General features: G+C 44.2%; 1 protein-coding gene across 3 annotated transcripts in view; it reads right to left on the bottom strand.

Annotated features, from left to right (window-relative positions):
* CDKAL1 (CDKAL1 threonylcarbamoyladenosine tRNA methylthiotransferase) overlaps positions 1-23,924 on the bottom strand; it is a 338,705-nt gene that overhangs the window by 113,526 nt on the left and 201,255 nt on the right. For all 3 annotated transcript variants that reach the window (XM_077353032.1, XM_077353031.1, XM_077353034.1), the window contains exon 9: positions 4,962-5,128. In XM_077353032.1, coding sequence (XP_077209147.1) covers positions 4,962-5,128 — 167 coding nt within the window. The remainder of the gene's footprint in view (positions 1-4,961; positions 5,129-23,924) is intronic.

Genomic DNA, 23,924 nt, shown 5'->3' on the forward strand with positions numbered 1-23,924 from the left:
TGTAGAAGGAGATATTAACCAGGTAGAAGGCTCTAACACAGTGCTCTTTAATCAGTTTGAACCATGGGAAGAATTTGGCTTGGGCAACTGACTTGCCCATATTTTGCAGAATCACACAAACCTCCAATCACAAATGCTGGAACCAGTCAAAGACTCTTTATGCATGGCAGCAGCAACGGCGGGCTGCTGCTGGGCATCATGCCATGGCACAATGCCCCGGTGCTTCCCATGTACTCACGGGGAAGGAATCCCCCAGAGTATGCGGGCTGCCCTGGTGTAGTGCAGACAGGCGCACATGCACAGCGCCAGGGCTGGAAAGCTGGACACACTGCCTGGAGGCAGCAACAGCAAGGAGGTGAGTGGGGGAGGAGTGGGGGGGAATGGAGCCCCCACTGCACAATGGCGGGGAGCGGCTTGCTACTCTCCCACCAAGGTAGGGGTGGGGGGACTCCCTGTTCGGCTCTGTGGCTCCGAGGAGCCGACAGGGGCATGCAGTGTCCATCCAGGGACACTGTAGGTTGAGGGAAGAACACTCTGGAGGAAGGTTGTTACCATAGCAGATTATCCGGGCAGCATCATTTTGCTACATCATCTCCTAACCCTGCCCATGAGGTAGATTGATGGTGTCCTTGCTTTGTTTTCTCCAAAATCTTATTAAGGCTCCGTGTACATAGGCCCTAACTGAGAGGAAACCAAGTTCTGCTCACAACAATCCTGCAGGGGTACCGCTAAGTAGAGCTGGACTTCTCCTTTAAAAACCTGAGTGTGGATAGATTCTGATTTTGTGATCAGGCAATCATTCTGACAGATTAACACTATAATCATGCTACTTTAAATTAGTGATAAAGTGGACCTCTAAAAATCTTCTGTGTCCAGATGCACATTTCATTGCTTATTGTCCTGAGATTGTCCAAAAGTCTGGCGATAAGAAACATCTGGGAGCTTAAACCCACAAATACTGAGTGGATTAGCATGTTTTTCTGCAGCATGTAATAAAAAAGGTACTATACTTATATAAGCATAGTTTAGCAAAAGAAGATGCAATAAGACTTTGTCCGAGGGATCTTCTAGTAATTACAAAGTTTAGCCAGATTCTTGCATTAATAATAATGAATACTACCTCAATAATTGCAATCCAGGAAAATATAACTTCTATGAGTTAATAGGCTGCTCGGTAAATACCCTATGAACTTAGAGAAGGTGCCATGGCTTAATAGTAGATTGCATGCCTGGGATGCAGCAGGTCTCAGATTCAGTTCTTGGCATTTCCTGGTCAAGAATGTCAAGTTTTGAAGGGATCTGTGCCCAAGATCCCAGAGGGCCTTGGCTCTTGGAATACACACAGTACTGAGCTACAAAGACCTGATATAAGGCAGCTTTGTCATATAGAGCCACTGAACACACTTGTAAATGGAACGAAAGGCAGAATGTCTCAAGAGGTACTAGTTGTTTGTTAAAAGTATCACTAGTGGAAAGGAATGAACAAGCATTGGCCATTCAATGACAAACAAGAATCTAATGAGAGATATTTGTAACTATAATTAATTTTACCTAGAAATTTTAAAAAATCTGAGGGAAAGTTACATAGGTTCAAACCCTACGCCACCTTTTCTCAACCTTTTTACCATTGAGAATCCCCAGAAACATTCTTCAGGCTTCGAGAAACACTGGAAATGTTGTCAGCAGGTCACACCTCCCTATCACACCCCCAGAAGCCTCATGTCACCAGAAGTGACATCACCCAGACACTCCCACTGGATGTGACATCATGCTTTGTCATGCCGCCCCCACAACACCAGAAATGGCCCAGAGGCCTACTCTGCTGGGCCAGGAACATGGCCAGGACAGGCCTCTGCTGCTCTGTTGCCCTCTCACTCGCAATGTCAGACTGCTGTCTCTGGGGTGTCCTCTCTGGTGCTCGCACTTTCCTGCCTGTCTGCCCCCTTTGTCAAGATCCATGAATGCCAGCAAAAAAGGAGGCTCTCACACATGGTTCAGCTGGCTGCTGCAGTCGTGGAGCTCAATCAGGCTGGCTCATGAGGTGCGGCCATGAGCCAGTGCTGCACTTCCTTTGGTTTGGGATTGCCAATCTTGGCCTGGAGGGAAAAGCAAAAATCAAGTTGCAGGTGCAACTGTTTTTGAGGCTGGACATTGAACCTGGGACCTTTTGAACAGAAAGCAGATGTTCTACCAGTGAGGCATGGGCCCTTCCCATAAAATTAGTCATTGCCCATAAGATTTCCTTAATTCATCCTGGTACATATTGCTCAAGTTTTTCTAAACTCAGCTAGCCAAAAGAGAAGCATCAGTGATTTCTACAAGTCCTGGTTCAAGGTTTTTCTTCTTCTTTTTATCCTTTAGCTCAGCGTTAGTCAACCTGTGGTCTTCCAGAGGTTCCAGGACTACAATTCCCATGAGCCGCTACCAGTGTTTGCTGGCAGGGGCTCATGGGAATTGTAGTCCATGAACATCTGAAGGACCACAGGCTGACTACCCCTGCTTTAGCTGGCAATTGGTGGAGAAGGTTGTCCTCTCAGCCAATATGCTGTAGGTGCCTCTGGATTTTTTGCCTTGTTTATAATATGTATCCACTCTTGGCGATTGGTGACAGTAGTTTTGGCTACGTGGATAGACACTCACTGGCTTCTAAGGTCTTCCTCAATCTGTTTAAGCCATGTTTTCTTTGGCACCAGTTGTTGGATTTTCCATTCAGTTGATCGTTCTTGCCAGAGGAGTTTATGAGGCAGTCTGCTGGTGTTCATTCTGCAGACATGGCCAAACCATTGCTGTCTGCGCTTTTGGATTTGTTCTTTAACGTGCGGCTGGTTGTCACATTTTGTCTGAATTGTCTCATTTCAATTAGGATCACATAGAGAGACACCCAGAATCTGCCGCAGGCATCGCATTTGGAAGGTCTCACATTTGTTTATGTCAGGCTTTAGTAAAGTCCATGTCTCTGATCCATATAGGAAGATTGGCAGGATTAGCATCTGGAAGAGATGAACTTTGGTTTTGAGAGAGATGTCTGTCTTCTTCCAGAGGCACCATTTGAGTGTGGCAGATGCTGATGTTGCTTGGCCAATCCTATTGTGGTCTTCAGTGGCAGATGACACTTTCAAGGTTGCTAGTGTTACTACATGGTCTAGGAGAAAATAGAACAAATTTAGAGTCCAGGGGCACCTCTAAGACCAACAAAGTTTTATTCAAGGTATAAACTTTCATGTGCACACACACTTCCTCAAATACCAGTTCAACAATGACAATGTGCACACGAAAGCTCATGCTTTGAATACAAATTTGTTGGTTTTAAAAGTGCTCCTGGACTCTAAATTTGTTCTGCTGCCTCAGACCAACTGGGCTACCCACTTGAATCTATCTTCATAGGAGAAAAAAGGCAGGCCAACTTTCATATGCAAAACTTTCACAAATCCAGCAATGAAGAAAGAAGCTTGAAATGTTACTGCGTCTAATAAGGGACCTGTGGGCTTGCCAGTAAGGCAGAGAAATGGACAAAAATGGTATTTACCAGACATGTCAGAAAATACTGATTTGTATCCCTCCCCCAAAAGGTGGGGGTGGCTCAAAAGTGGCCTGACAAACACAGTGCAGGATTGCTATTCTCTAGAAACTAGTGCCAAGGACAAACAAAAATTCCATCTGTTCCACCAAGGAAGAAGACCGAGAATGAGCCTGTTCAAGTCTTTGATAGTTTATTGTGAAGAAAAGATTAGGGTTCAGAGTCATGGACTATGCAGCACACATCCCCAAGGCCTAGTCTCCCCCCCCCCCCTACGCATCATCCTATAAGGCCATTAAAAGTTCAGATTCCTTTGAAGGTAAAAGAGCCTTGAGTGGTGTTATGATGACTGGAGGAGCTATGGTCTCTCCATAGCAAAGGCTCCTTGTGCTAGGAAGCAAACAGCATACTTAAAAGCTAGGAGCAACCTAAAAAAGGTGTGCAGAAGTATGATCAAGAGATACTCATATTGGGTTAGGTCCAATCAGTTCTTCCCTGGTGACCCAAGGAGGAGGGGGTCTTCTTGGCCACCCAACATGCTATGTTGGGGGACATGGGACTTGACTGGGCAACATCCACGTGGGATATTTTTCTTTCCTTTTGTAGATCACCGTCTGAGGTCACATCAGGGCAATTAATTCACTACCATTCAGATGTATAAAAATCTCTTGGACTTTTTAAGAAGTCCAAGACTTCTAATTTAAAACATGCAGTCTTTATTGCTAGCATCCTGCTGCTGCTGTCTGACACAGAATTAAATTACCATGCTAAGTAAATCTGATCAGCACCTTCTAGCAGTACAAACACCCCTCCCCCCAGAAAAAAACAACAACAGCCCTATCAACGACTCTTGGAAGGCATTCATAATTGCATAAAGCTAAAATAAAACTCCCTAAGTGTTCCAAGATACAGTGTTTATCTATGATAAAGCTAACATGTGCTTGAGCTACTACAAGTTCTAAAGAGACAAAGAATAGTTCACAGTGTTCGTATATCTGCGAGGAAGGGACGATAGCTTTACGTTGGCAATACAGGGAAAGAAAGAACCTAGGCAGAAGACGGGGATGTTGACGACACAAAATAGTTCTTTGCACACCATACGTAACTATCACAAATTTATACTTGGGCTCCTTGGGAAAGATTCTATATTGCCCTTGACGATAAATTATCACTTTCAGAGATCACATGTTAAAAATATATGTTCATAGTTCTATAGCTATATGTTAACAGTTGCAGGTGTGTGTCCTTGCATTTTCCTTGACCAGTAAGACAATTACTGGCCTCCTCAGCCCTCCTTAGTAAGTGTTACTCATGAAATACTGACAATCCTGACCACACTGAAGGATGGTTATAGCTGCTAGACTTTAGTCCGCGCAGGATGTAAATGTGGCCATGCATAATCCTTTTATCTGTGTCACATGTATGGCTGCCCTTTTGAACGTACCTCCAGATGCTCCAAAATATAGGGTGGGTTCGTCATGCCGAGTCTTAGCATCGATCCCTCAGGGATCACTTCCACCAGTTTCCACAACAGCGTAGGGAGGTCTGTGCCAATGTCTCTTCCATAAGCTCCCGTGTCTTCGCTGGTCAGCCATATCTCGCATACCCCTTCTGTCAATAGGGGAGAGGGGGGGGGGAGAGAGGGAGAGGGAGGGAGATAATTAATGAATCTGCTTTTGAGATGGTTGTTTTTTTCATACAGCTGTCCCCTCTTTTTAAAGATGCCATATTGCATAAGCCCAGCTATTATGCAGGCAGACCGAGTATTCAACTGCGGAGAAAGGCAGGCATATCCCCTGGGTAGTAGCGGGTTACCGAGTTCATTTTACAAGCACCAGAGTGCTACAACAATGCTGTAAATTATTGCTGTGGAGTGATTAACATTCACAGCCAGTGACTAATGCAAGACGCCTTTTTCATGCAACTCAGACAGGAGCAAGAGGCTGCACTCCCATCTCTGAGGCTATCCGGCTTATTAAACTCTATGAGCAATGCTGCTCAAGGAAGTAGTAATCGAGTCATGGTTAAACTGCTAATGGTGAGCTGAGTAATTGCCTAGTTAACGGCCTGTAAAAAAGACCAAGTAAATGAGGGCTCCAGCAAGTCAGCTGCTGACTATACTGGTTGTCCTTTACAGCAAAGCCACTGTTGCCAACTGTGGCCTGTAAAATGGTATTAACAAGGATGGAGAAATAAAATGGTGCACTTGGAGGGACCATCAATGCAGCATGGAGAAACAGCCCCACATCGAGGTAATGATTTTCTGATCAGTTGATACTTATGAATCAGGAAGACAGTAGAAAGTAGTAACATTTCCTTAATAGTTTAATTAAAGGTCTCAACTATACAAAGCTGGTCACAACTTCCTTTGCAACGGAATGAACTTGGGGACCCACACTAATCCATGTCTGTAAACAGAAGGCTCAGACAGTGTTTCGGCATCTCCTCCCCTTGAAAATATAATGAAAATGGGACAGAGCAGGAATTCTGTTTGCATCTACCTTGTAATACGGATTATCTTAATCCCAACCCTAGCAAAGGCCAAAACATGGAAATGCATTTGCTCAAAAGCACAACACCATTACTTTGCATTTATTCCCATTCATTGTCTATGCCTCCTCACCCCCCAAACAAGTAATTTTACCAACTTATTTTGGATATGAAACTAAGCAAAGTGCATATATATTGGCTGTTATCTTTTTTTAGAGTACAAAAGACACTTGATTTATACTCTGGTTCTTCAATAGGGAATTAATAGACGAATAGTAAAATATTAACATTAGGACTGCAGTTTAAGGATTTGAAAAGGCATATATGGGGCGGGGAGGAGAGATCTCCAATGGTTTCTAGTCACACGGAAAGAAGCAACACAAAATGTGTTCTCTTCAGCAATGCAGTTTTCACCAAGACCAAAAACTATCAAAATCATATTTAATTGCCTGTTAAAACACTGTGAAATAAATCCTAATTTGTTCCACAAGTTATAAGAATTATTATTTCATAGTTTCCCTATTATTCACATTATTTTAGCCACTCTGCTGGTCCTGCACAATCTGTGAACTCCCAGCAGAATGCCATTTGCCAGCCATGAGCAATCTTTGCCTACTCCCTTTCGAAGTCCCGAAAGAGCAACAAAAACAGGACTATTGTCAAGTTCATGGCAAGCCCTGTGGCCATGGTTATGAGGAAGAAATTCTGAACATCTGGACCAGATGAATGAGACCTGGGTGGAGCATCTCTGTCCTTTTCCATATTGTGGGAGCCCGGATTTGCCCAAAGATCCCAGCCTAAGGACAAGAGCTGAAGGCCTTGTGACTCACAGCCATGCATGCAGAATCAAGACCAAGCTGAGAAGTTTGTGGCTGATCAGTTGTCCAAAGGGTGTCCTGGGGGCCTGTTAGAAAATATGTCTTTAGATTGAGTTCACTGTGTACTAAATTTTGTAATTTACTTGGGTCTCTAGAACGGGGGCAAACGTTAAATAGATGAATCACAGAATCACAGAGTTGGAAGGGGCCATACAGGCCATCTAGTCCAACCCCCTGCTCAACGCGGGATCAGCCCAAAGCATCCTAAAGCATCCAAGAAAAGTGTGTATCCAACCTTTGCTTGAAGACTGCCAGTGAGGGGGAGCTCACCACCTCCTTAGGCAGCCTATTCCACTGCTGAACTACTCTGACTGTGAAAATTTTTTTCCTGATATCTAGCCTATACCATTGTACTTGTAGTTTAAACCCATTACTGCGTGTCCTTTCCTCTGCAGCCAATGGGAACAGCATCCTGCCCTCCTCCAAATGACAACCTTTCAAATACTTAAAGAGGGCTATCATGTCCCCTCTCAACCTCCTTTTCTCCAGGCTGAACATTCCCAAGTCCCTCAACCTATTTTCATAGGGCTTGGTCCCTTGGCCTGCATGTGGGTGGCATGTTCAGACCTGTCTTTGTACATGCGAATGAACAACAAGAAAGAATGGGTTTCCACCCCCCACTCTGCAAATTGTGTACGACTAAAACGGAAACGTGTACAAAGACAGGTCTGAACCTACCACCCACATGCAGATAAAAAAATTAACAAATAGCAACAGCATTTTAAAATATTATATCACAGCAAACTCTCCATTTGTGGTCTTAAAATTCCATCCATTGTTTCAATCAACAATCGGATGTTCACCAAAGGAGGGGGGGTGGGAGGAGCCAACTGAGGAAAACAGAAAAGCAATTCATATGAACAGGACGTTAACCATCATTTTCCAGGGATAAGCGTCCATCAAAAACAAAAAAAGAATACTGCCATCTCAATGTATAAATTTTCCATCCCAACAGTTCCATGTTTTTGCCCTAGAAGAGGGCCGCTGGAATGTTGCCTTGCGATTGCCAGAGGAGGGCAAAGAAACAGTAACTCTGACTAGGAATGGAAACAACATTCACATGGAGAGCAGCAGCCTCCCTGAAAATCGCCGTGGTCGGAGACCAACAGTCCCCTGGCGGGCTGAAAATTAAATCCAGTAAAGAGGAAGCAGCTGTAACAGTAAATTAGCAACAACAGGAATAGCCGTCTTTGCTGCTGAACCAGAAGGGCATTAGAGAACGGGGAACAGTGGTTATTCAGGCAGGCAAAAATGCTTATTCCTAAACAGACTTTGCATACTCTATCTTTGTGCATCTCCCAAAAAACCATTAGCCTGGATATCTATAAGCAGGGCCAGTGTCAGCATGCCCTGAGGTGGGGCAGCTGCCAGGGCCCGTGTCTTCCGGAAGAGCCCACTGCTGTCAGCTGCCTCGTCAATTACTTGCTAGTACTCCACCATGACCTGTTATACACACTGCCCAGGGCCACTGGAGAGGGGGTGCAAGTTGTGGTGAGCACAGGCAGTTGGAGAACTCACAAGCAGGCAGGAGGACGCACAGGCGCAAGGCAGGGAAGGGCATGTTTGGTGGTCTGGGTAGTGGGTAGAAGGGAACATTGGGAACTCTCTGCCCAGAGCACCTCAAAACTGAAAAATCAGCCCTATCTATAAGTAACATGAAGCTCTGTAAATGATCTCTGCGGTGCAGGTTCTAAGAGCAATCACATGAGAAGGTTAAAATGAAGGTAAGACAGGTAATTTGATTGCACCCAAGGACAGGTAGAAATATAGCAATAAGCTATGATTAATAAGTGCTTTAGAAGTTCCTGACATTGGTGGGGTAGCCACAAGAATCTGCTGGGAGAAGAACAAGGAGGCTTGGGGCACTGTGAAGCTACTTCATCTGTCCCCCACAAAACTATACAGTTTGGAAAAATTGTTAGCATTTAGGGTGCCATTAAAAAAAATAGATCTAGATAATGGGTTGTATTTACAGGTGTGCAATCCAGGATTTTGAGCTATAAAAAATTCCCATCATTTAGGTATTCTAAAAAATCAAATACAGAGAGAATCTTTTTGATTATTGGTATATATGATACCAAATAAAGCCAAAGCAATTTGCCTTTTATTCGGGTATATTTGGCTATACCAAATAGCTGCTGGTAGAGTGATTTCAACTTTAAAGGGCTGTGAAGTTAACTTTCAGTTCTCTTCTCAAGTGCTCTTTCCAGTCTTTTACTCTAGTTACTAGAGCAACAGGTGGGAGGGGGAAGTGACATCTTTGCAGCCCACTGGCAAAACCACCTTAGGGGAAGCTACAGCCAGTCATTGCAATGCTTTTGAAAATGGTATTGCATTGCTGATTTGCAACTTACAAGGTTGTTGCTGGCTTCAAAAGTGAACTCCAGTCTTCCAAGGAACAAGAGGGGGTGAGGGTTTGGCAAATAGGATTTTAGACTAGGGGGAACACTGCAATTTAGCCAATTACAGAAGCTTGTGGGGCTTTTTGGTTATATGGAACATTTTTATGCAGGGAATGGGTGGTTCAGCCTGGATGAGCCGAAAAAGTACTCAAATCAGCATTGATTTGTGTGTTTTCTAGTTTATCTGAGCCAAAGTGCCCATGCCTAATCCAAACAGCTTGTAACCTAGCTGCAGGACCTGCAGATGTGGTTCTTTCACCGGTGTGCATGCTGGTGAAAAGGCTGCAAGATAGACATGAAGCCTGCCTTCAGCCTCTCATACAGAAGAAGATGTACACGTTGGCGACCATGTGTGTTTCCCACATCAAGGGCAAGATTGCCAAGTAGGCTGACAAGCTCATTCGTTGGAGCAATGAGCTCTCCTGGAAAGTTGAGTGCATGCAGCCCAAGAGGGGCATGTTGGAGTAAGCTGAGGAAGAGGAGAGTAAAAACAGCTTGACTGATGTTCATGCCTCACCTCCCCTGCTAGGCAGCATCCCCCACCACCACCATGACTACCATGATGACCGGTGCATACTCACCCCACTTGGGAGTGACAGGACGTAGCAGCCGCAATGGTGAGGATTACCTTGCAAAGCCCTACAAGTCACACAAGACAGGACGTAGACAGGACGTAGCAGCCGCAATGGTGAGGAATTACCTTGCAAAGCCCTACAAGTCACAGGCCACCAGTCTGCTGAGCTACTGGGCTATGAAGGAGGAGATATTGGCCAGACCTTGCTGCCATGGGCTAGAGGCTGACCTCATGCCCTCCGACGAGCATGCTGAGTGACATTGTCACCTGCATTGTCAGTTCACAGTGCTCATACCTGCACCCTGTGACAGTTGAGCACTTGCCTTCCACAGGGTGTCAACTTGCTACTGCTCTACCTGGCCCTGGACTTTGAGGGTGACTGAAGTGAGCATACAGTTAATCCTGCATCCCGTCTTAATCTGTGTTGGGAAGTTAAAATGAGACTAGAAAGAAGTAGCAAGGACATTAACTTGTTGGATTGGCATAGAAATGCTGCACCCTTCTCTCCACAACCCTTCTGAATACAGCTGCATCAAAACCCTGGCAGGAGCTCAGCATGGGCTGATGCTGAAGGTGGTATGCTTAGAATCACTCGCTCAATCACGAGCCACTCCAAACCAAAATTGCAAGCTGAAATCAAAACAGCAGCCCAAAAACTCTGTTCTTCATGTTGATGGAAAAGAAAGGGTAGAATAAAGTACTGCAACCTGTGCGCTAAACAGAAACCAGCGAGAACCCACATGAGTCCCCAAAATAAGCCAATTTTCTGTGAAATATTTCCTCTTTGCAGGGATGGCCAAGACAGCAGGATCAGAGTGGACACAACTCTCTCCCTCTCACTTTCTGAGGCCTTCCATGGGGCAATGGTGTTCCTATGGGTTTGCCCTGGGCTTGGGAAGAAAACAAAATATTACTGGGTTTCTGTGCATTGGATTGGCCTTGAGTTCAGGGTGGCTAACATAAGTGCCTGCTTATCCTTGCACTTTTGAGTATTCTGCTGGGCTTCTAATGCCCTTGCTTCTTATAAAAACTTCTGTTGGGATTCTCTGGTGTGACACTGGTTAGTTTTGTTGGGCTGGCAGTGCTGCTACATTGGCACTATTGTGCTGCTGGGCACTATTGTACTGGTTCTGCTGTCTTTGCAACCCCACCCACTTCGCCTGGATTATGATTGAAACAAGACCCCAAATCATGGTAAACATTCTACTAGTGAACGCTGGAATGTGAGTGGTTTCAGGATACAAGAAGCTTATTGTCCTATGTATTTAGAAAATACCTTACACTATTTCACACAGGCATTTTTACTAGCTGACTGAGGTGGTCTACAATGAAAAGGTTCCACAGACAGTTCTGAAACTAGATTAGATGCCAAACAATCAAATTCAAATTTCCCAAGTTATAGATCTTTCTTCCACTGCTACTTTAACTACTTTATACAGAAATAATTAACATTTATTTAGGAGCCATTAGCACAGAAAAAATGGACTTATAAGTACACCTCAGCATCAACATCTGTAACCATGATAGTCTAAATAAACGTGGCAAGGCATCCTGGGAGAAGTTGGTGTTAAGGGTTATGGGCCAATCAGGTCCATCATTGGTGCTGGTAGGCCTCTGATTGGCCGTCCATCCACTGGCTTCCCAATCAGATTAGAACTCCCGCCCCTAACCATCTTCCGACAATTCTGCCACTTCTTCGCAGTCTCTGGCCTTCAGATGTCTCTGAGATGAATGAGCTGCCAGGGGTGCCTGGGGGCTCTTCTGCTTCACCCTCCTGAGGCAATGGCTCCTACTGTCAGAGCTTAGAGAAGTCAGCCTGTGTCTTTTCTGAGGGGGAGTGCCCCTCCAACCACCGCCTTCCCCCTCTTATGAATGATAGAGCACAATGGCTGCTAGGCCGTCCCTCCCACCCACATGACATGGAGGCTACCAGCACCACAATGCCTCCCGGCAACTCTGAGTAATGCTTGCAGGCTGAGAAAAGCCCAATAGCCCCAGCCTAAACCATAAACAGAGGGGAGAGCCAGTGAGGAATGCCAGGGAGAGGGGAGGGCCCCCAGCTCCAGATGCTTTGAAAGGTGCACTCTCTGCATTCTAATTGGGGATCCAGACTCCAGGTGGAAGGGGATCCTCTAGAATTACAACATGCATACTTGCCCCAGTATTCTCCTGGTTGTTTGAGGGCAGGGGTGGCCAAACTGTGGCTCTCCAGATGTCCATGGACTACAATTCCCATGAGCCCCTACCAGCCCCTGCCAACAGTTAAGGAATGGTGGCCGCTAAACTGGAGAGCTCTCTCAGTCCCACCTCCCACACAGGGTGTCTGTTATGGCTCCCCCCTCCACCCCCCCCCCAGAAACCAACTCCCACTTGCATCCCTCCCCCCCAAGCTTCCCCAACCAAGCACACCTACAAAACAGCTAACATGGCCAGGCATTGGACCCCTTTCTCGAACAAAATGCTGCCATGGCCTCCAAGACGGGCACCTTGGCAGCCGCAAGCTGCCCTGCCCTACTGTCCCCCTTTCTGCAAAAGCCCTCCCCACTACCCCCTGCCACCCAGCCCCTTCGAAGCCAGCAACCATTTCCATCCAACCTTCCCTACTACACTTTCTTCACACCCGTCCCCACTACCACGCTCCCATTTGCCCCCCCCTCAAACACTCCTTCATCCCCACGCCCTTGCATGCAGGACAACCCTCTTCCCACCACCTTCCTCTTCCCACCACCAAGCTCTAGCACCCATTGTATCCCTGAATACAACGGTCTTTATCCCTAGTTAATAATAGTTTAGCAACCACCATTTTTAGCCATGTAGAGTTAAAAGAATCTTTTGGCAGAAGAGCAAACAGAGTGTCTTCAGAGAACACATTTTTTATCCTCAGCTTAAAAGCAAGGAGCCATGATCTAGCTTCTAATGAGTTCTGTCCAAATTCTGCCCGTAAGGCAACACAGTGGGGGAAGTGGAATGTCAATTTTCTCTTTCACTGTATTTATCCAAACTGCAGGTCCAAAGAGAACAGAATAAATTTCTGAGCAGTGTTTTGCCTATTAAGTACAATTTAAAGTGAGATTTCTAGGGCACATTAGCTGAGAACAGAATACTTAGATACGAATTTCCAAATGTGCCCACAGGCTCAAAAAGGTCGAGAAACCCTGACCTTCAGTCTCAGAGGAAGGTGGGTGACAATGTCCCATAAGGCCTACCAACATAATGTCTCCTTGTTATCTGTGTTACCTAGGGTAACCATGAGTTCTTCCTCTTTTAAGAAGGTATGGAAGATTGTATCTTAAGGAGTATATAACTGAGCAGTGCAAGAATGCGGTCATAATGGGCATGGGATTTTTATTCCATTTTAATCAATTAATTAATGCTTGCTATCAGTATCCTAATTATAAAGCTTTGTAAATACATTCTTACTGGACACATTATCAAAGTCCGCAGTGGATCTGTGAAATTACATCTGCAGATGCTAACCAGATGTGTCAAACTCATTTGCTTATGAGGGCCTGATCCAACATAACTATCACTGTTGGGTCAGGATATGCGTGCCCTAAAATGCAATGCCAGGTAGAAACTTTATCAAGGACACAGGCACACGCAATTAGCAATATTATTTTTTTTTCCGACTAAAATACATACAAAAGCAATTGATTCCTAGAAATGAAAGCAATTGGTTTATGGAAGAATCTACAAAAGCCTCGATAAAAGTATTTAATCATATCCAAGGGATATCATATCAGGGGGGAGGGATATCTTATCTTACATTTCCATAAGATTAGTTATATAGCAATTTTAGGAAGTGCCATCCTCCTTGCAAATAAATACGTTCATTTTTCAGCGCCCTTCCCATACCCTCAGCCTCAGTAGCCAAGAATGGTAAAATCCATCTCTTGTCCTTGGTCTCCTCTCTTCCCTGTCCTACTTTTGTGACTCTCGAGGAGGCACACCAGTCTTTCCCTCCACTGCCCAATTCCCATCACCAACCCTGTGAAGTGGTCCAGACTGAGTGACCAGCTCTGGGTGACCCAGACAACACGTTCCTAGCTCGGTTGTGGGGGACGGACCTGGCCCTCCCAGTTCCCCCCTAGCCAGTTCTCATCCCTCTTGCATTTCCCACAGAAACAGAGAGGCTGTTTCCAAAACCTTTTTGTCTTTCCATGAAGCGGGAAGGAGCGTGGAGGTCGCTATTCCACACCCTTCCTGACACTCACTCTGCCTCTCAGTTCTGCAGCCAAACAGAAGCACGACGGTGACAGCAGCGCCCCTTTTGCCCTTTGCTCCTTCACTCACTTCCAAAGACATCCTTCTCCACAGAGCTGTATGCACCAGACAGTCCAGTTGCCTCTCAATTCACATGCCCGCCCACAATGCCTCCTGTTTTTCTGCCTTCGCTGCCATTCCCCCACACTATTTTACCACATATGCCCAGTCGTCCCCTAAGCAATTTCCTTTCTATTTCCGGACAGCTTCAGCTACACACACCTTACCACGTGCACAACCCCCGCCCCCCTGCAGCCTCCTGCCTTCCCTCCCTCACACTAATTGTTTGTGGGCCAGCTAAGAGCCCTAGATGGATTGGTTAACACCCCTGGCCTAAAGAATACCAACAAGCATTTATTCTGGCCTTTCCTGGATGGTTTGTACTTCAGAAAAATTCACCATATGCTTCCACTGCAGGGAAAAACCAGCTCTGACCTTCATATTCACCGACATATTCTTATCAGTAATTGTCTGACCTATCTCCTATTGCTTTCCCAGCAGAGAACTTGACTCGGCAGCCTGCCATCTTGCCCAGAACACAGAAATCTCCCATATAAGACACATCTTCAAGAATACTATCTGCCGAGGTTTAGTCTAATTTTGAAGAGGTTCCTTCAGGTCCAAAATTGGACAATTAATCCAAAGTCACCATTCTTGATCATGCTCTCAGAATTCATCAGAGGTTGAACATGAGGAGTTGTTTTTTTTTTAAGCCAAATACCAAAAAGGAAGTCTTCTTATAAAATAAAATGCAATTTATAGGAGCTCCCTGTGAAGGCTAATCTCGCTCAACTTAAATGCTTCGGTATTCAATTAACTGCATGTCTCTAAGCTAAAGCAAAATCATTAAAGAAACTTCTATCTTAGGGATTTAAGCAAAAATTGGCAAGGACCTTGAAACTTATACTTTCCCAAAAGCAGAGGTTTGCTGTTAAAGTAGTGATCTACTATAAAAGATAGCAGGCTCATCAGATGAAAGATGGAGGATTGTTTTTTTTTTTGGGGGGGGGGAGAGGGTGTCAATTTTTTGCTGTCTCTTCTTTAGCTGTTAATTTGCCTCATAAAATTTGTTAGAGCCAAAATCCCCATACATCAGATGAAGGAGAAAGCAACTTTGTGAACACACCTCTAAGTGATCATGTTAATTCAATGCAAGGTTTAGTACTGCTACATATATTTCTCTGGTTTAAATTCTGATCCATATATCTTGCCTTTGAAATCTATTTGGAACTGTGCTGAGAGCCAGCTTGGTATAGTGGTTAAGAGCAGCAGCCTCTCATCTGGAGAATTGAATTTGATTCCCCACTCCTCCACATGCAGCCATTGGGTGACCTTGGGCCAGTCACAGTTCTCTCAGAGCTCTTGCAGCCTCACTTACCTCACAGGGTGTGTGCTGTGGACAGGTGATTTCTTAGGATAGTAAATAAACTCAGCTCTTATTACCCAAACCAAGGATTTCAAAAAAAATAGATTTAGTGCATTTTTATTCTTCTTCCTCAATCATATTATGAATCTTAAGCTGACAGGAATTATCATTCTTTCATTTGTTGGCATTTCGGGGGCATTTACTGGGGGGGAGGGGGGAGAATTTGAATAAGATAGTGTAGAATTTGTTCCACTGAAGAACTGTGATCCTTGTAAGAGTGAGATTTTTGATAGAGGACAGAGGAGTAATATCAAGTAATAAAATAGGGGAGTAGACAAGCTTCTCAAGGAAGGCACCAAGATAGGGCAGAGGAAGCTGGGAGAGAAAGGGGAGAGTGACTGGGGGGGGGGGAGGTCAGGAGGAAGGAAGACGAATCAAATGCAAATAAAAGGCCTGAATAAGAATACCAAGAAAACTATTTAGCCAGACTTGTCTGAATACACACGCACAAAAACAACAACAACAACAACAACAAGAAGCAACAACAACACCTTCACTAAGACTGAAAACATCGGTTAAAAAATGTAAAAGGTCAAAATATGTATGAACATAGTGTATTGCTAATGACTTGGGCATTAACCATAAAATAAAGGGCATTTTAAATATAGGACAGAGTACCCCCCCCCCTTTTAAGCACACTATATATATTTTTTTCCGTTTCTGCAGCAGATAGGCCTGTACGATCATGAAATGCTAAATGGAGCATAACCAGTTCCTTTCTCTTCACAATGCCTAGCTTTGTGTCTGCTTATAAAAGAGGTTATTCTACCCCTATAGGGACTTCTGCTTTTGCAGCTTAGCAGAGTATAAGCTAACAGCCCTGACTCACAGTTTGCAGTTACAGAGCTGCAGCAGGGGGCAAAGGAGGGGTGTGTGTACGGAGGGGACGACATGCTATGGTTTTCTTGATCACTGAAAACAGTGTGATGGCTGCACTTGGCTACAAAAAACAGCAGACCTTAAAGGAAACCAAGAGAGACAGACAAGTCTTTGTTGTTGTTTTAACCGGTATATAGATCAATATGGGTATGCTCTTCATTTTTCCCTTAAAAAAAAAAAAAGGGTGGTCAGTGATGTCATATGTTACGATGATTGATGGTGTTCTTTGGCCAGTCTAAAACGGCACGGAAAGCTGAGCGGTGGATGAGAACACACATCTGCGTTTCAAATGGCACAGAGATGGAGGGAAGAGGGCTTTATTGCTCTTTAGCCATCTTGTACGTAGAGGTTAAGAATGCCGTCATAGAACCACAGGCAACATGACAAATTCCTCTTCTGAATCATGAATGCTAATTAGCCAGCATCATTGTGAACAGTGGCCAAATATATTGGGGTAAAAGGATTAGGCTTTGAAATCCTCCAGTATCAATGTAAATGAGGTCACTGTTACTCCTCACAGATGATGTCCGTAGGGATTAAAATTCAGTATGCACCAAACATTATAGTGACAGATGGCTCAATATGTGGGACATGGAGTTCTTCCTCCCAGCTATAGTTACCAGCTCCCCAGTAGTCTCCAGTAAGGGATGGGGGGAAGTTTTGCCAGATCCTGGTTGGGAAACTCCTGCAGATTTCAGGACAGAATCTAGGAAGGACAGGGACCTCAGTGAGGTACAATGCTATAGAGTCCATGCTTCAAAGCATCCATTTTCTCTACAGAAATTGATCTTTGTTGTCTGAACATGAGCTGTACTTCTGAGGGATCCCCAGGGCCCACCTGGAAGTTGTAATTCCTGCTTTCAGCTCTTGGTCACGCTGCCTTGGTTCCTGTTTTCTGGTGTAGCCCAGCTGCCACTGCAAGTCCCCGTGTTTCCTTCCCCTCACAAGCTGGTCTCAGTATTGGTCCAGTTGGTAACACAGCCACAAAACTCAGTCTGGGGCTAGTCGGTACTTCTTATGGGTCCTGGGGGAGGGGGAACTGTGGCAGATCTGGGCCAGAGCTTCCTGCTGCTGCCCCCACCTGCTGGCTCTTGGCTTCCATTGATGAATGCCAGGTCCTGTGAGAGGACACGACTAGAGTTCTTCTCTAAAACAGCTATACCAGAGGAGCAAGTTGCCGTCATCAATATGCCACTACCTGTAAAAGAGGCACTGTATACAGCAAAACTGAAGAAGGTCTTTCAGGGTGTAGCCTGGTCTGTGATGACACTCTCACGTGACACAAAATGAAAACAAAACAAAATAGAAATCCCTTCAAAACTAGCCCTTTTCTTGTCAAATACATACATTTTAGTTGATTTTTTTAGTGCTAGTTTTTATTATGGAATTAATATTTCAGTGTTCCCTTGCTGTGGGCCATTGGAGGCCCTAAAGCGAACCAGGGCTCGGCTGGCAGCAATGTACCTCTTACAACTTTAAGATTGTGAGAGCTGTTTACCCACAGTAATTTCAACTATGATTTTAACAGTGAAGCACTCAGTGGAAGATATTGCATTGATCATTTAAAGCAGGAGTAGTCAACCTGTGGTCCTACAGATGTTCATGGACTACAATTCCCATGAGCCCCTGCCAGCAAACACTGGCAGGGGCTCATGGGAATTGTAGTCCATGGACATCTGGAGGACCAAAGGTTGACTACCCCTAATTTAAAGAACCCTTAATCAGATTATCGAGTCCTACTTCAGTAATGCTAGTAGAAACAGCAAAAGAGAGCTACATAGCACAAATACTAGTGTAGCTAAAACATCAGACACAAAGGGTCACATTTTTAAGAATCACAGGAAATATTAATGGATTCTACACACATTGCAGGATGTAGGAAAGATTAAACTATTTAGTACTAAATAAGCATTGGAAGCCATTTAAATAACTTGTTTTTATGGAAACAGATATAATGGCTTTTCACATTTTTGTAATAGCAAATAGATTACAATTAGAAACGTTCAAGGTGAACACAGGCATTTTTATGTTGTTCCAAAATGGAAATAAATCAATTAATGGTTGGGGAGGGGGAGAGGGAGTTATCTGACCAGGTGCAGGAGCTGCCATGGCTGAGCCAGTCATTTTAGTGACCCTTGATGCTCCTTTGCAAATGTATTTCTTTAGGCCAATCCCATCACCCCCGGTCAAGTGGGCTTTTTTCCTGGCCTTACAGCCTGTCTAGAGGAAACAGAAAGATTAAAAATGGCTGGGGAAAACATTTGTAGTCAGAATTAGTGTGCAGAATACCAATCTAAGAACAAGTTTGTTGTATTCTTTTTATATTGCTTGGCAGCTTTCCAGTAAAACGTTTTAAGTGATTTACAGTCCTACACTATTCTTTCAAAGGTAGCCTAAGACCTTAACCCTACATGCATAGATCAAGATGCCTTATAGTGAGTCAGACCACTGGCCTGTCAAAATCTAATCTGACTGATGTCAGATCCCGGTCAAGTTTCTCAATGAACACACTTGGCATTAGCAGCAAAAGCAGTTTATTGAGCTAAAAGAAGAGTTGGTTCTTATATGCCGCTTTTCTCTACCCAAAGGAGGCTTAAAGTGGCTTACAGTCGCCTTCCCTTTCCTCTCCCCACAACAGACACCCTGTGAGGTGGGTGAGGCTGAGAGAGCCCTGATATTCTTGCTCAGTCAAAGCAGTTTTCTCAGTGCTGTGGTGAGCCCAAGGCCACCCAGTTGGTTACATGTGGGGGAGCGCAGATTCAAACCCGGCTCGCCAGATTAGAAGTCCGCACTCCTAACCACTGCACCAAGCTGGCAATATGAAGCTGGCAATATGAAGCTGATTTGATAGGTGATACACTGATCAATATAACCCCGCCCCCTGTCTGCCATAAGAAACACAGCCAACCACAACATGTCAAGGAGACATTCCAGGCAGAAGCTCTGTTTAACAGCCAATCAGAAGAATCTGCTGGGCACAAGCTCCACCCAGCCCTGCCCACTTTCTAAAAGCACTAGGCGGGCACCAGGAAAAAGTGTTTGTGTGCATTATGGTGCCCACAGGCACTACCACACTGGTACCCTTATTTAGGGAATGTCTTGCACCTGTCAAAATAAAAACAAGTAGGATTTCAGATATTTTTGCTGCCTCCAGGAGAAGTGCGGCTGTCCCAATAGTCATCACCATCTCATTTTAACAGAAAGACAGAGCTAAAATCTTTCTCTCTTCCTCCTCCTCTTCATGTTCTCACAAAGGAATAACTTTCTAGCATTAAATAATGTTATTGGCAAACTGGATTGAAAAAAAAACTTAACAAATATGTGTTTGTGAAGAATATAAAAACATGTGCCCTAATGCAAGAAGGGCAATCTGTGTACGTTTTGGGGGTCTGTCCCCTTTAGAGCATATGGTTACTGTGTAAACTGCAAAAATCCAGCAGCAAAAATGAATGTACCATAGTCTTGTTTAATATACCTATGAAATAGATAGCCAGTTCTATCAGTGCAGCACAGTGAATCAGACAGGATTGACTTGGATCTGGAGAGCATAGATCAAAATCCCCTGTCAGTCACAAGTCCAACTCAACAGCTTTAAAAAGTTTATCCCCCACTGCAGCTCCAAGTGGTGGTGGGCTATGAGAACTCGGCGTGGGGAACCCCCCACCCAGATTGAGAGTTGAGCAGTCTATATTTGGTTTGTCCTATTTATGGGGAGGCAGAGCTTATAATAGAAATATAATAAGGCAGTGAGAAAGTGAGCAGCCCAACTTCACTTAAATGACCAATCATGACTGACTGGGACTTTGAATGGTGGACTCCTAGATCCTGTTTTGCCATTCATCCATGCTGCCATTAAATATATTTATTTATTTATTTTTTATTTATTTATTATATTTATATACCACCCTCCCTAGGGGCTCAGGGCAGTTTACATAAGAACAAACAACAATACATAAAACAATCTATAAACATGTGAATAACTTTACAATAATAACTAATGGTTGTAACTGTATAACAATGTAACAGTATAAATAATATAGACAATACAACAATGCAACAATACAAACTGGTCCAGAGCATGTCGGTGGAATTCTGAGGGGGGGGGGCAGGGGCCTTTCAGTCGCTGTTAATTGTGTCTGGTCTCAACCAAATGCCTGGCGGAAGAGCTCCTTTTTGCAGGCCCTGCGGAACTGTTTAAGCTCCATCAGGGCCCTGATCTCCTCCGGGAGCTCGTTCCACCAGGTGGGGGCCAGAACAGAGAATGCTCTGGCCCTGGTTGAGACCAGGCGGACTTCTTTAGGGCCAGGGATCCTTAGCTGGTTGGTGGCAGTGGAGCGCAGAGCTCTTTTGGGGACATAGGCGGGGAGGTGATCCCTCAGGTACACTGGGCCCTGACCGCGTATGGCTTTGAAGGTAATTACCAGAACCTTTAGTCTGATCCGGAATTCATGGGAATCCATATATTCCCAAATCTAGAAACGTCTACTTAGGACTAAGTCTCATAATTTTAGCAGGCTCTATTTCTAAATCAGTGAGGTTAATGTCTCAGTGATTTCTGGTAGGTAACAAAACACAAAGATCCACCAAGTCAGGCCTGGAAAAAAGTATACAGTGGGAAAGGTGCAGTCCGTGAAATTATGCCCCAGTTAAATGTGCTTTGATCACTGAGATTGAAGGACCCCCTCCCCCCAGCTTACTTAGTTACCACAACAAACCTCCCTTATAATAGCTATTATTCTTATTCTAATTATTTTATTTCTAGCCCGCCACTCCCAAAAGGCTCATAGCGGGTTACAACATACATAAAAACCTCAATAAAACACCCCATAAAACATCAAGAAATTCTCAAAACCTAGATACCTGAAATACAGAATAACCAAGTGGCTGAAAAACTACAAACCTAAACCTGGCCCCACCTGAGCCAAGCGGCAGAAAAGGGTCGATAGATCAGTCACCCGCCAAGAGTAACCCCATGAGTAACCCAGCTACAACACTATTCTCTTCTTCAGCTTTATTAGAAATAAACAGAAAGAAAAATTAGGTATGCAAAACTTATTATCTCTTAGAACTTGTGTCGAAAGAAAGGTTCTCATTGAGAATTATTGAAGGTATTAATTACTCTTGACGGAATTAAGGGGAAAATAGTTAAGAGGTCTTGAATTGTATCAAGTCCAATCCCATCCTGTTTAAAACAAGACATAATTAAATACACACAAAAGAGGAAAGAAAAGGGGGGGGGGAAGCAGTTTTGTCTTTGATCCTCAAACTGGTTCCGGGAGTGGGGGGGAGGATGTACTTTGTGTGGGGAAAGAACTAATAAAAAGCAGAAAGAGGGAGAAATATAGCAGTAAGGAGACTTAAAACTTGGGAAGGATATGCAGAGAACTTTAATTCAAATGAAAAAATTATCCCGTCCTCATTTGTTACTACAGTGTAATCAGCATCTTTGATTGGCAAACGTCCCAGGGGTTGTTAATTCAAACTTCTGTCTTTTTCAACAAACTCTCAGTCAGGTGCGTCTAAAATGGAATAGCTATAGTTGGCATCTAACTATGGGAGAGTGGAAAGTGCTTCCTTGTGAGCAAGGGGAGGAGGGTGATTGCTTAATTGCCTTCCCGTAAGAATCCCCAGTGGCATATTCCCATCTCGTCAGAGCTTGGAAGATAATCAGGGTCGGAAGGGAGACCCGTAAGGAAGCCTTTGCAGAGAAAGGCAACTTTGCCTTGAGAGCCCCTTGCTGCGGTCAACCTAATTTGGCTTCAACTTGCACCCTAGCATGGCTACACACAATCGCAAGAATCCCCTGACCACCTCTTTCTGAAGTAATGAGCTGTGAGTCATGAAAACTCATATTGAAATAAATGCTGTAAGTCAGGGGTAGTCAAACTGCGGCCCTCCAGATGTCCATGGACTACAATTCCCATGAGCCCCTGCCAGCGTTTGCTGGCAGGGGCTCATGGGAATTGAAGTTTATGGACATCTGGAGGGCCGCAGTTTGACTACCCCTGCTATAAGTCTTTAAGATGCTGCTGGGCATTTGAATTGCTTCTATTAGAAAGAGCAGCTAGTGGGACATGAAGGCTGTAGCAGGATGTGCAGGGCCAGGTTATCTACATAGCACGTGCTATGGGCTGCACGCTTCCAGGGGCCCCACATAGTCCCGTCCCCTCATGGATCAATGCTGTAACTCCTCCTCCCCTTTTCCCTCTTTAAGGACACTTGGAGTGACAATCCTTTCCCCTGGGAGGGGCCCTCTGCCCCACGTCTTACTGCTCCCACACAACTGGGAGTGCCCCACAAATCCCTAAACTGGCTCTAGACAGAGCTATGGTCCCTGAGAATCCTTAAATCACTCCTGGGAATGCACCAATTTAGATCGTCACCAATATTTTCCCACCAGAGGTGATCACATTTTATAATATTTACAGATTATAGTCATTTTCCAAATTATTCCGACTCACCATATATTTGTATAGTTGTTTTATTTGGATCATTCTTATAGATTCAGGTGGGTAGCACTATTGGTCTAATGCAACAGAACACATTTTGAGTCCAGTGACATTTTTACAACTAACAAAGTTTAATTCTGGGTGTCAGATTTCGTGTTCCTGATTTCATGTATCTGATGAAGTACACACATGCATGAAAGCTTATATTCAGAATTATTGTTGGTTGAAAAGGCGCCATTGGACTCAAACCCTGTTCTGTGTTTCTTAAAGAAATATTTACGCCACCTCAGAACAACTAAACAAAAGCAAGCAAATAGACCAAATTATATATATATATATATATATATATATATATATATATATATATATATATATATATATATATATATATATATATATATATATATATATATATATATATATATATATATATATATATATATGCTGTGGCGCAGAGTGGTAAGGCAGCTGTCTGAAAGCTTTGCCCATAAGGCTGGGAGTTCAATCCCAGCAGCCGGCTCAAGGTTGACTCAGCCTTCCATCCTTCCGAGGTCGGTAAAATGAGTACCCAGCTTGCTGGGGGGTAAACGGTCATGACTGGGGAAGGCACTGGCAAACCACCCCGTATTGAGTCTGCCATGAAAACGCTAGAGGGCGTCACCCCAAGGGTCAGACATGACTCGGTGCTTGCACAGGGGATACCTTTACCTTTACCTTTTTATGCAATAAAAAAAATCTCAACAAAACAATTCACGTCAGTGACATAAATAAATCAAACCTGGTCAATAGCAAACATGGCTTATGGCTCTTAGATTGATGGAGCCTCAACACGTAAGTAGCTGACCAGTCTATATTATTGCTTTGCCCTTAATTGCTTTATCACTTTGCTATGGATTTCTGGCAGTGAATTCTATAAATTGGATTCTGAGTTTAATCAAACTAATAGGGGGAAATGAAATGAGCTTTCAAAGGATCAGAATAGTCTGATCAGATGCACACATACTTCAGTTGCTATTATGTACCATGCTGTTTGCAGAAATTAAAAT

The sequence above is a fragment of the Paroedura picta genome, chromosome 9 (genome assembly GCF_049243985.1).
Source record: "Paroedura picta isolate Pp20150507F chromosome 9, Ppicta_v3.0, whole genome shotgun sequence".
Lineage (NCBI taxonomy): Eukaryota > Metazoa > Chordata > Lepidosauria > Squamata > Gekkonidae > Paroedura > Paroedura picta.